This window comes from Petaurus breviceps, unplaced genomic scaffold (assembly GCF_028583685.1).
Source record: "Petaurus breviceps papuanus isolate PSGF00001 unplaced genomic scaffold, PetGlider_PUasm1.0 164, whole genome shotgun sequence".
In the NCBI taxonomy this organism is placed as follows: domain Eukaryota; kingdom Metazoa; phylum Chordata; class Mammalia; order Diprotodontia; family Petauridae; genus Petaurus; species Petaurus breviceps.
Genome location: NW_027185735.1, coordinates 14634235 through 14647699, shown reverse-complemented (window position 1 = coordinate 14647699; position 13465 = coordinate 14634235). Strand labels below are relative to the sequence as shown.

General features: G+C 43.9%; 1 protein-coding gene across 1 annotated transcript in view; it reads right to left on the bottom strand.

The window, feature by feature from the left end:
• The window catches only part of PLEKHG3 (pleckstrin homology and RhoGEF domain containing G3), a 52547-nt gene that overhangs the window by 1802 nt on the left and 37280 nt on the right, over nt 1-13465 (bottom strand). Inside the window, 15 exon segments of the mRNA XM_069082376.1 lie at nt 589-1510; nt 1512-1994; nt 3082-3195; nt 3787-4107; nt 4519-4601; nt 5256-5294; nt 9377-9475; nt 9876-9909; nt 10482-10568; nt 10882-10974; nt 11209-11391; nt 12067-12198; nt 12347-12497; nt 12630-12676; nt 13296-13365. Of these exon segments, the coding sequence (XP_068938477.1) occupies nt 589-1510; nt 1512-1994; nt 3082-3195; nt 3787-4107; nt 4519-4601; nt 5256-5294; nt 9377-9475; nt 9876-9909; nt 10482-10568; nt 10882-10974; nt 11209-11391; nt 12067-12198; nt 12347-12497; nt 12630-12676; nt 13296-13365 (2858 nt within the window).

The following is a 13465-nucleotide window of genomic DNA, read 5'->3' as shown; positions in this document are numbered from 1 at the left end:
GGGAAATGCAAAACAAAAAGATTAGGTACCAAGTTGTGTAAGAGCTTTCTTGATGGATTATATATGTTATTCCCATCCCCCACCTCCCAATTTCTCTTTGTTCAACAGTTATGGTCAGGGATTGCTGGCCCATATTATATTAATACTCATAATAGTACACCTTTAAATATAAAGATCTATACTTTAAGGTTTACAAAGCACTTTTATAAAAGCATCCCTGTGGATTAAAGTATTATACCTGTTTTATAAATGAGGAAAATAAGGCTTGGAGAAGTATGACTAATCCACATCATGCTGCTTGAAAGGGTTGAGAATCAGTACTAAAACTCAAGTCTTCTGACTGAACCCAGTGTGCTTTCTACTACACTTTGTTTTTTAAATAAGGCACTTTTCTGGGGGCTTTGATCCAACTGCTGATACAATCCCTTTTTTTCCATTGGCAGTAAGAGAAAATAAAGGCCATTCCAGCCCCACAGCCACCAGCAGCACTTTGCATTTCCAAGACTTCCTTAAGGATTATTTCTTCATAAGTAGGAACCAACTGCTAGAAAAGCATCCCTCCCATAAACTCCCATTCCATTCCCGTACCTTTGCAAAGCAGCTCTCGTATCTCCTCCTGCAGGTGGGGCAAGGTCAGATTCTTCTCTTGCTCTGGATCTATCTTTTTTCGTTGGGGCATTGTAGGCTTATTATGGCTTTTGATCCTGAGACTGTACTGACGGGCCAGCTGGTAGACCTTGTTCTTGACACGCTCAGTCAAATCCCTCTCCATCATGTGGGAGAGCTGCATGATGTGAGGAGGCAGTGGAGTTGGTAGCTCTTCATCTCTGCCACTCAACTCCTTTACCAGCTCCTTTAGCTCCCTGGCCAGCTGAGCAGGGCCAGCTCGATCAGTGAGGGTGACGGCCTCTAAGGAGGAACCAACTGGCTCCTCACTGATGGCACTCAACTCATGCTCCTCTAGGATGAACAGCGGCTCGTGCAGGTCAAAGCCGTTCTCCTGGCTTGGGCCCAATTCTGTCTTACTCCTCTCTGCTGGGTTCTTGCAGATCTCCACAGAGGACTCCATTCCTTCCCACATCTTCACTAGTTCTGATGATGGGATGAATTCAGCATCAGTGATGGGGGGAGCATCCCTAGAACCAGCCTGGCCTGGTCCAGGGAGATCAAAGAGAGTCCAAGAAGCAGGTCGGGAACCATCTAGTCTTTTGCGCCCAACAGGGGCCACTGGTTTAGGTTCTGGCCTAGGAAGGCTATTGAACCTGAACACAGAGTTCCTTACCAAGCCCTTAGGAATGTAAGAAAGACTCTCCCGGCGCCGGATGCTAAAGCCTGCATCATGGTGTTCTGCGTTTTCATAGTAACTCTTGATCTTGTCAAGTAGCAGTCGGTCTTGGGTGGAAAGCATGTCCTCCTTCTTGCTAAAGAACCTTTCAGGTTCTCCTGAGCAGCTGGGGCTTGGAGGCACAGCCCTATTGAGAGTAGAGGTATTCTCTGAGGCCACCCCCCCCATCAAGGTCTGCTTCTAGGGGCAGCAAGGAGCTGAGTGAGTCTGTGGTGCTGCAATGAATGACCGACCCCTTCTCAATGCCATCAAGGCTCCGGACGCTGCTACTCCGACTAACCAGACGGGGAGTCAGAAAACCACTGGCCTTGCCATCCTCCAGAGCCAAGCTGTTGCGCCGGGAAAAGGTGCTGACAAACCTTTCAGCAATGATGCTAGCCTGGTCCAGCACAGATGTTGGCAGAATGCTCTCTGGTTCTGGCACAGTCACTTCCTCTTCTTCCTCACTGCTGAGGTTTTTAAGGTCCTCTGTGCTCTCAGCAACTGTGTGTTCAACCATTTTGACTGGATGGTCAGACCCTAGCTCTTCTTGCTGGTGCTGTTCCAGGACACATGATGATTCTGTGTCTGACTGAATAACCTCTCCACTATTACCTTCTGTGGACAGAAACAGCCCTTGTCTGGCATCAGGCTCTGTATCTGGTTCAACCTGAAACACACAATCCCATAAGCCCTTTTTCAGAGGACGTTAAAGGAGGAGCATTCTCACAGCCCAGCAAAAGACCTTCCTTATAGCAGCTGACAGGTCGGGAGTAAAGAGATCATGACCACAAAGACATTGAGGGAGAGATGATACTTTGGGGAAAGAGGCTGGGTGAGACAGACATGCTTAACAGCTAGGAGCCTGGGTACAGGTTGCCAAATGCCCAAACTCCCAGGGGAGACTATTAAGTGGGAAAGAAGGGGGGTCTTAGTAGTGGCATTCTACCCACATCTATTAGTATGAACATGCAGTAGATAACTCCTGCTCTAATCGCCACATGAAAGCCTCAACACCCTTGTAGTGACGGTGAAAGGGGATTTCCTGGTAGTTCACTAAAGTCTTCACCATTCTGTACTTTTACTACCGGGAATATGTAGATTTGGGGTTTGGGATGGGGATCTCTACTGTGGCTCAAAGCTGTGGAGGTGATAAAGTTTCATCTCCCTCCCCTGAGACTCCAGAATCTCCAATAAGGACTAGTTACAAAAGTCCCAAGCTTAGAGTCCTATCAAGTATGTACAAATTGGAGATTTGGCCATGTCCTCTGAGCATCAGTAGGGGCTTTTAATCCTGAGACTGAAATCCCTATACATCTGGCGGATAAGGGGTTAGAGGTAGACCTATATTCTTTTCTTCTTCTTCTTTTTTTTAATTTTTGTTGCTTTTTTGGAGGGCAATTGGGGTTAAGTAAGTGTGTCAAGTGTCTAAGGCCGAATTTGAACTCAGGTCCTCTGGGCCAGTGCTCTATTCACTGTGCCGGATAGCCGCCCCTCCAGACCTATATTCTTAAAAATCATCTAAGCAGTGTCTTGCACAGAATATACATTTAATACATATTTGCTGAATCTCAGCCAGAAAGCTGGGGATCCCTGATAGTTCTTCAAAGTCAATAGGGTCTCAGTGATGATGTTGAAATCAACATACTATGCTTCCTAGTGGTTGGCTGGGCACCTCCAGGTACCCCCAATAAAAGCTTTGTGGTGCTTTGTCTAACAATACCTGTGTCCTTGCTGTTTCATCACCAAGTACTTACCTCTGGCAGTGAAGAGACAGATTCAAAGCTCATGCGCTTCTCAGGACTTGCTAGAGACTGGCCACTGGGCCTCTTACAGCCTTTGGCTACTTCATATTCGTCATGCCCTTTAACCTGCAACCAACAGAGAGAAGGAATCAACACCAAAATGATACATGTAGAGGGAAATTAGAGACCTAACTTAGCAGGTGGTTGTTTTCTGGGGAGGGAGGTGGGGCACTTATACCAGCATAGGCACCTTTTTGAACTACCGAGCTGCTGGGCTAACCTAGAATTTCAGCTTTATGACCAAAGAGTTCTAGAGCTGAATTGAACTAGGAAACCAGGAGATAAAAGTAGACACAGCCCCTGAGCCTTTTGCTCCAGAACATTTGTCTTTCAAAAAAAAAAAAAATCAATCCTCTTTTTAATGCCACCTTGGCAATCTGTATCTCCCACTCCCCCCATTTCAACACAGACCACTCCCTTGCCTGTTAGTCTCATTTATCAAGTAGTACATGGGGTTAACCCAGATGGCAAAGCAGAGCATGCTGGGGGCTCACCAGTGTAAAACAGCTATTGAGGAGATGGGTGTACTGATTATTGAAATGCAGAAAGAACCCAAGCTTGAGGTTGGGGAGGAAGGGAAGGGTAAGAATTCTGAGCCAGATATTCACTGTGCATTGGGAACATGCAGAGGAAGGGAGATCAAAGAGACCACCTCACCATAGCGCCCTGGGAGAAAAGTAAAGCGTTGGCTCGATAGTGCCAGCAGTGGAGGGCAGCCAGCAGGGAGCTGGCAAAGTCGGCTACCTGCTCAGCTACCACCAGACTCTCCTCCTCCTCCTCCTCTTCCTCTGAACCTTGTGGCTCAGCCCTGGCCCCCTTCTTGCTGCCATCGCTCACAGTCAGGTCCTCCAGAGAGGCCTTCCGAAGGGCCTGCTCCTCCTCCTCTTCCTCCTGAGCAGCCCTTTCAGTCTCAGACTGCTGCTCCCCTGTAAGGGGCAGCTGCCCAAAGTCCAGGAGGGCTCCAGCGCTACCTGCATGCTGTTTAAGGTACAAACATGGCCTTCTCGTAACCTGGAATCTCAACTACCTCCCAACCTTTCAATTTCTGGTGGGTTCAGGCAAGTGGTAGGAGCTGGTCTATTCCACTGCACCAACCAGGGATTCAATATAAGGCTGGGGATAGGTAGAGGAGAAAAGGGGCATAGGGAAGAGAGGACCTAGGAAAGATTTTTATGAAGCATGTTACTTGGGAACACTAGCCCCAAGCATAGCCTACAATGGTACAGCTTCAGAGGAAAGGAGTAAGATATGTGAAAGAACAGAATTAGACCATGGAAGACACTCTGCCCTGGTACAATTCATGGGAAGGAAAAATAGTGGTGGGAAAATAAAAGAAATGGTAGCTAATGGGATAGGGGTTTGACTCTTAGTATCTATACCCTTACCCACCTGAAAGCCATTTCCCTGTTCCATCCTGTATCCCATCTCCAGTCCGCTCATTGGTCTTACCTTGAGACCCGATGCCCTTGATGCTGCCACCATCATCAGATTCCCAACACATGGGAAGGAAAAAATAAAAGAGATGATGTAAGCCAAGTAAACAACCTCCTTATGGAAGCCAGGAAGACCACAGTAACTGAGGGTATGACTTGGGTACCATCTAAAGAGATCCTCAACCCAGCTTCTAAGGATGATGTCTATGAAACTATTGATAGGAAATACAGTCAACATGATACAGACACAGATTAGAACACAATAGCCATGAGCTCTTCTCAGAGATGATGTTCAAGCTGCCTACTCTTATTACTTCAAGCATTTGTCACCTCAGGACCAGAGAATAAGCCAACCACTCCTCACTATGAGTAAGTGAGGATAATTCCTGACTAGGAAACAACTGTTAACTCCTTTAAACAGATGAAGCAACAGAGGCCTATCACTGGATATGAACCTGCTCAGGGTCATAGTGGAAAAGTAGCGAGACCAAAAGCTGGAAGCATCTAGCTCATAAACCTACCGTCTTGTCCATCTATGCTTCTGCTGGTCTCCTCTACCCTTACAGGGTGCTGACAGGGTCTGTGCCTAATTACCATTCATTGGGACTGTGCCTAGAGCAGGGACTTCTTTGCCTCCCCCCATAGTACCCCCAAGATCCCAGTAGGGAAATGGCTAGGACATTGAATACTCACCTTTCTCATTAAGCTGCCTGAGAAGATGTTTGGTTGGCTCTGGAGAGTTAAGTACATTTGGTAAAGTCAGCCACAATCAAAGGAAATTAATTCTGTCCAGTCTTAGCCCCAAGCTTACAATGCCACCAGCCCCTCTCACCAGCTTAGAGTTCACACCTTCCCTCTTCTCCCAGAATCCTTATTGCCTGCAGTAGCACAAAGACTAGCTTCTGTATAGTTTTCAACCCATTCTTATAGAGTTCAGCATAACAGGGTTCCAGCCCCAAGAAAACATCTATTCCTTCTTATGGGACAGAGCTGTATCTCTAGAGATGTACTTATTGGGATATAATACGTTCAGTCTTATAGATCTCTGTTCATTACTGGAAAAGTGGAAACTGTGAAGACTATGGTGAAACCTTCCCTCCAAGGTATACAGAAGAAATCTTTGGCACTCAGTCCAATTTTTAAAGTGTTTTCTGCTATTGCTAGGAGAGCAGGAATGGGAATCAAGTTCCAATTCTCCCTTTGCAGGCTGACTGGCTAACGATTCCAGCCATATGGATTCCTAACTTTACCTCAAAAATCACTATCTCCTTCAATTCCACGTTCCATAAGTCAAAATTATTAGCACATTCCTATTTTCCCAGCACCCATAGCTCCCAGAGCACCTGCCACAGAGCCCCAAGCTGGAGAGCAGAGTTCACACCCAACTTTCTGTGGCCCTTAAGGCCCAACATCATAGAGCTGTGCAGCCCATTGGGGAGTATCTCCCGATTGTACTGGGGGTGACCAGGTTCTGGGGATGGGATAAAATAATACATCCATCAGGTGACACTATCCCTTGCTGGTTACCTCAAACTCATGCAGGGCCAAAAAGGTCTGAACAAAATAATTTTTAAAAGGCATCTTCTCAAAGACTGAATACCTGTTCTACAAAGACAGTACAGGTTAAGTGAATTTAATGAATGAAATATAAGAATAAAATCAGTGGGACCAGATTGGGTAAGGACATGAATGCCACCATTTGAACTTCAAAAAAAGGACAACTTACCAGGAGCTTGCTAAGCAACTAGTATTTTCTGGAGGAATTTATCCTTTAGTTGACCCCTTAACCCAACTCTCATCCTTGCCCAATTGTTGTAAGTAGGAGGTATAAGTTACTGCTCATTAATTTTCTACATGGATCAAATATCCACCCAAATTACCCTCAATTTAGCCATTCCCAAAGTTATAGATCCAAGATATGAAACTTTTATCTGTTAAAGGTCACTGAACCAAAGGAAAAAAAAAAAAAACCAATTACTGTATAAGCAAAAACCAAACAAACTTGTTTAGCTTTCCTGGTAAGGATTATTAAATACTGATTCATCTGTTTTTTTGTTTTTTCGCTTTTTGGAGGGCAATTGGGGTTAAGTGACTTGCCCAGGGTCACATGGCTAGTTTTTGTGTTAAGTGTCTGAGGCCAGATTTGAACTCAGGTCCTTCTGACTCCAGGGCCGGTGCTCTATTCACTGCGTCACCTAAATGCCCCAGATTCATCTGTTTTTAAAATTAAGAATAAAAAATAGAAAATTATTCAACAACCATAACAAAAAAATGAAAAATGAAGAGTAAAATCTAACTAAAACAATTTGTCAAGAGACTTCCTCCACTGGGAACAAAGAAAGGGATTTAAAACTGGCCTCAAAGTAGGCAAAATAGATGTTTTAAAGACTATATACTTAATGGGAGTGACTGGCAAATACTTGATAACTGAGAACAAGAAGAAACAGAAAAAATACAATTTTTAAAAAGTATCCCCCTTTCTATTGGTCCCTGTTTAAGAAGTTGGGAGGGGGAGAGGCATAACTTGGAAAAATCCAATGGATTGTCTAAAACAAGTTTCAGTGATAAAAGAAGAAAACCCTAAAACAACAGGAAAACATCTCCAAAAGTTTCAGGATAGCTGAGGTTTTCCTATACTATATATATATAGTCTTTTTCTTCTGCTATGATGATCCCTAAGTATCACTACCTTATCAGCCAACGTAAATCTGGTCCATGGTAGAAAAACTGCAGGGAACACTTTAGACACACATATTGCACGTTAAGACGATGGTACTAAGGAAGCAGCAATGAGACAAGATAGCAGGGTTGAAAAAAAAGATATTAAGCATGGTAGATTTCTAGCAAGGAAAGGGAGAAAATTAAATGCAGAGCTAACATACAGAGAATGACACAGAGAGTAACACACAATTTGTGACCTTTTAGAAAATTTCTATTGAAAGACTTGTGATTTTCTTTTTTTTTTTTTTGCATAAACAAAAGCATAACAAATAAACATAAAAGGCATAAACAAATAAATGAAAATCTCCCCTCCAGGTAATGATAATACCTAACATTTCTAGTGTTCTAAGGTTTGCAAAGCACATAAAATATTTCATTTGATTCTCATAACAACCCTGTCAATGAGGTCCTAGGATTATCCCCATTTTACAGATGAGGAAAACTGGGGATGAGAGAAGTTAAAGCAACTTAACACAACCAGGAACTGAGTCTGGGGGAGGATTTGAACTTAGTTCTTTCTGATTCTAAGACCAGCACTTTGTATTTCCTCCAAAGGCCAAGCAAAATTAAGCTAAAAGCCAGAGTATATTTCTACTGTAGAGCTTCAATGAAAGAAAAAAAATTGCCAATAGCAATTGAATTCCAAAGAGAAACAAAGCCCAAGGGTCAAATATAAGCATCCTCAGGGGGATATGTGAGTGTGGATTATGCAGAGGCAACCAGAGCCTAGTAAATGTGAAAGTGAAGCCAAGATCTGGCTCCTGCTCATTCCAGAAATTTTGGATCCAATTATCTTTTAAGACAAGCTATTGTCTCATCTGCCATCAAGTGGAAACCTCTTATGGGATCCCAACCTCAGCCAGATCTGTCCCTGAGCTCTGGCTAAGTAGAGCTGAGAGTAGAAACCAAGAGAAAAAGAAAAAAAGAAGTGTGCATGCATTCTCTCTCTCTCTCTCAAACAAACAGTTAGGAACTCAGCTCAGCAGACAGAACAAGATACTGTCGAATTCAACCCTGACACCACAGTATCAGAGGCATTTTTTAACGGAGGGAAGAGTTGGATAAATAAGTGTGAACAGACACAATAAAAGTGGAGGCAACGTTTCTCGGAGAGCATTTATTTGAATGAACCAGTGGAGCACAGTCCCAGGCAGAGAATAATCTGGGGGGATAATGGAATTTCCCCTCAGGATCCAAAGTAAATATTTCTTGTCTCGATTTGGTGCCACTTTAGGAAGTCTGACTTACTTTTCCCAGTCCCTTTAACTGCTCTGCCATTCCAGAAGCTGTCCAGGGACCAACAGTGATGTCAGAACAGCTACTCCTCCCTTTCCCAGATACTTCGAGCTTTTGAGTTAGCTAAGAAGGGACCCAAAAATATGGAAGTGCCAACCTCAAAGAGTGTAAATAATATAGCTTGCCCAACTCCATGAGGAGAGAAGGATTCAGAGGTAAATTAGAATCACAGAATGTTAGAGCTGGACAGCAATTATGGTCATCACTTGATCCAATCTGCTCATTTTATGGACAAAGGAACTGAGATAGAGAGAGGATAAGTGACCTGTACACAGCTAGTAAGTGGTAGAGCCAGAACTAGAACTCAGATCTCTTTACTTTTACTACATTTATTCCAATTTTTTTTTCTGGGCCTACATGAGCAAAGGTACCACACAAGGGAACGATGTTCCCAACTGTTGACTCGAGCACATTTTATTTTAGGGGGAGGAAGCCAGAGCAACAACTCTAAAGAATTACAGAGATCTCAGTGGCCAAGGCCACGACTGGAGTGAATCAGCAGTGATGGTGTTAAGTCATGTTAACTTCTGGGCCTTTCCCTCTGAGTCTTGAAGGTGAACTTTCTTTTACATGTTTTCTCCCAGTTAAGAGGGTAAGCTCCTTGACAGCAAGGATTTCCTTTTTTCTGTTTGTGACACAATTACTTAGCACTGAGCCTGATACATAGTACGTGCTGAATAAATGCTTTTTCATTCATTTCCATCCATCCATCCATCCATCTATCCATCCATCCATCCATCCATCCTCTAGCCTGCTTGACTGGCAGTATGATTTTCAAATGTTATCTTTGTCCTTACCAGATTGTCGCCGATACTGACGCACTTGAGTGGGCATGTCATCTTGGGAAGACCAAGCCTTTTTCAGCCTCTCTGGGCTGTAGCGGTATCGATTAGGGTCTACAAACAAAATATAAAACATTTCACTTTTTTCCTCTGCTATTTCTATTTTCTAGAATCTTCCACACATCCAGTGTCCTTTTTACCCCTTTTCCCTCAGTCTTAATACCTCATATGCTTTTAATGCCCCTTCTCATTTCTTAAAGTCAATGCCTTTCAGAAGGTGGCAGGCTGGCAATGCCATTCACACATTCCTAACAACAGGATGCCATTGTCATTGTGTTCCCTCAAATCTTTTCTCATGTCTAAGGCTGCTCTTCTGTCCTCTAAGCTCCATGGAACACAGAGAGTCACAAATCAAGCCAGGGAACAGGAGGTGGAGATAAAGATTGCTCAAGTATAAGTTGATATACTGACATACACATTCAGGAACAAGACAGTCAAGCAGGGAGGAACTTACAATAGGAGTCCATTTCCAAGATGGCTTCCTTAGCCTGAGATATAAGGAAAAAGAATAAGTTATTCCCAAACATCTGCACAACACACCCTCTGACCTCTCCTGAAGGACAGCTCAGCATTTCTCCAACGACTCATGTAACTACAGTTATCCCTTCCACATTACTACTTTCCCTATTGTGGTTTCAATATATCATGATTGGCATAAGAAATTACTGTAAATGGGAATTTGGGGGGAGTTTGCAGAAGCCACAGATGACACAGAAAAAGTTTAGAAACTTAGAAATGCATAACTAAGAAATGCCTATAACCAAATACTTAACCAAATTTTACAATAAAGTACTGTAAACACCCCACAAAAGAAAACATTTAGACTTCTTCTCTGGTACTAAGGGAGGGCCAAAAAATTTTCCACGAATTTTCCAGATTGTAGGGGCACTGTGCCCCTAACCCCCACGATAAGGGATAGCTACTCATCTATAGTCTTCCCCCTCAAACCCACAGGATCCTTTACCACAACAGAGCTACAGTAACTTCAGGAGGCAGTAACCACAAAGCTTCCTTCCCATAGAGAGCCAGGAAGCCCTAAACTCCTCTCTGTTCCCTTCACCTTTTGGGGAATAGTGGCATGGTGATTCTCTAGGATCAGCCTCTTGATGTGATGGGTCCATGCACGTTTCTCTTCTACTGATTTGGCCTGAAAAAATCCAAGAGTAAGGGACAACTGAGAAATGGTGCCAAGATGCAAGGAACCAGCCCCAACACACACAGTACCCCTTCTTCTTCTTTTTTTTTTTTTGGAGGGCAATTGGGGTTAAGTGACTTGCCCAATGTCACACAGCTAGTTTTGTGTGTGTGTGTTAAGTGTCTGAGGCCGGATTTGAACTCAGGTTCTCCTGACTCCAGGGCAAGTGCTCTATTCACCACAGTGCCCCTTCTAAGCCCTGCAAAGATAAACCCTCCCATTCTGGCCTCTGTGCTACACAACACTGCCACTTTCTCCTCCTTACCTGGATGCTGTACTGTTGCTTGCTATGTTTATAGTGAGTGACTGTGAAACACAGGGAGTCTCTGGTGCTCTCAATCAGCATCAAGGAGGAGCACTATTAAAGGTCCAGGAAAGGAGAAAGAGAAAACATGTCAGATGCTGGGAAGAGGATCAAACTAACTGGAAAAGTCTTATAAGCTATAGAGAAGTCTCTGTTTTACATTCCCCAAGGCACAGACTGGGAAGAACAGAAATGAAGAGAATCAGAGCCACGACAGAGGGGGATCCAGACTGTGCCCATGGATCAGGAGTCCTAGCCCAGGCTGGGAGAAGGGAAAAGCCTGGTTACCGGGATGTGACCTTTGTAGACAAAGTGGTCTCCTCGCTTTTTAGTGATGAACAACGCCTTGTCAAAGAGAAAGAAAGTCCTCTCATTCCGCACACGATGCACACGGAAAGTGGCTTCCAAGACCAGCTCTCCATAGGTCGTCAGGTCTGGCCCCTTCCAATTGATCAGGAGTGACTGGATTTCCTGCAGATGAGAGATACATCCCACATCAGATTCTAAAGATCCTTTTATTTCCAGCAGGTGGGGTAGAGTTGCAAAAGGGATCAGGCCAGGAGAAAGAAGTCTAGCACTCCCCTTCTAGCAAGATTCAGGAGCCACAGCTTGACTCTGGAGTGGGGAAAATAACTAAGTACAGTCTATTATCATAATAACAACAGCACATTAATAATAACTGCTAGCATTTCTATACTTATAAAGTTTGCAAAAATTATCTCATTTAATTCTCACTGTGACCTTCAGAGGTAGGAGCTATTAGTATCATCCCCACTTTACAGATAAAGAAACTGCAGCTGAGCAAGGTTAAGTGAATTGTCTAGGGTCAGACAGCGAGGTTCTTAAGCAGGATTCAAACTCGGGCCTTCCTGACTCAGTTCAGCACTCTCTCAATCACTCTACTTAGTTATGTCACTACCATTAAAAATCATTTTCCATGACTAGCTTGTCAGAGATACTGATATTATCACCCTCACCAGGACCAGCATGTGGTCTGCCTCTCTCCCCTATAGGTCATTTTGATAAAGATTCTACTATTCTATTCCAGCCCTAAGAGGATCAACAGCACTGGTTCAAATGCCTCTTGACATAGTTAGCCCTTTCTCCCTCCTGACCTCCCGTCCTCCCTTCTGGCTGCCCAGGCACCTGGAGTCGGACAGCATGTTCATGCTTCCTCTTCATGTCATTGATGTACCAGGCCACACAAGTCATGGTATCGATTGCGTCCTCAACCATCTCAAAGCCATCCTCCTCCTCATCAAAATGCTTAGCAATTTCCTACACAGGAGACAAAGAATGTGAAGTTCCTGATCTCTCTCCTGAGAACTCTGATGCCTACTTGAATGTTGTCCTCCTCTATCCTGATCAGGGCTCAGACACCAACCACCCCCCTAGACTTCAGAGATGAAGTCTGAGTGCAGGTTACCTGGAGAAGGAGGTGGTACTTGAGAATTCTTTGGACCGGCTTCAGCAGAAAAGAACCCAGGGGCAGAGAGTGCTGCAAGACCTCTTGTCGGTCCCTGAAGAACTTGGCCTGGTGTTTGTCTCTCATGCATTCAGTAAGGGCTGCCACTGAACTATTAGGAGAAGAAAGTCATCACTAAGAGATGAAATCATAGGGTAGGAAGTGGTAATGTTAGTGGTACAGAGGAAAATGGTACTCCGCAAATCTCCCCCCCTCCTCCCTTTTCCATCCTGGAGTTACTTACTTTGGGTAGTTGTTGCAGTACTGGGTATAAATGTCAAATTCTTGGCTCTAAGGAAAGGGAGAAAAGAGAATTTTCTAAAATGGCTGTGAGCATAACTTTTGAGACCCTCCCACTGTACTTTGTCCCATCCAGTTTCCAAGAGTTTTTGGTCCCTATTCCCAGTGCAGCCTTTCTTCTTCAATGAAGCCAGTGTTGTGTTATTTTCCTTAAGACCACAAATAGTCCCTTTAGTAGCCTACTACCAAGAGTTATGGTCATTCTCAGTTCTCCAGTGGAGTGGTGCAGGTGGTGGTGGTAATAGCAGCATTTATATAGCACTTTAAAGCTCATAAAATTCTTTACAAATATTACCTCATTTTATCTTCACAATAACCCTAGGAAGTGGGTGCTATTTTATTATTCATTTTGTAGATGAGGAAACTGAGGCACAAGGAGGTCAACTGACTTGCCCCAGATTAATAAATGTCTGAAGCCAAATTTGAACTCGGGTTTTCCTGACTCCAAGTCTAGCCCTCTAATCACTGTACTACCCTAGCTGCAGCTGCCAAAAGCACCACCACCACCATCATCATCATCATCATCAACATTAACATGGCATTTTAAGGACTGCAAAGAGTTTTATGTATATTATCTCACTTGATAAACCATACTGAGTTCTGTCCTTACCCTTTCTACAAAGCAATTAGCCACAGCCACTGGATCATTATTACAGCTGTCCAGGTCTTTCAGCAGCTGACTGAATGAAGAGAGAGAAGTCATCAGATTTGGGACCCACTTCTTTGCAGCTGCATCTAAGGTATGACCAGCTACAAAGTTCTTTCCAATTACCCCTCCCT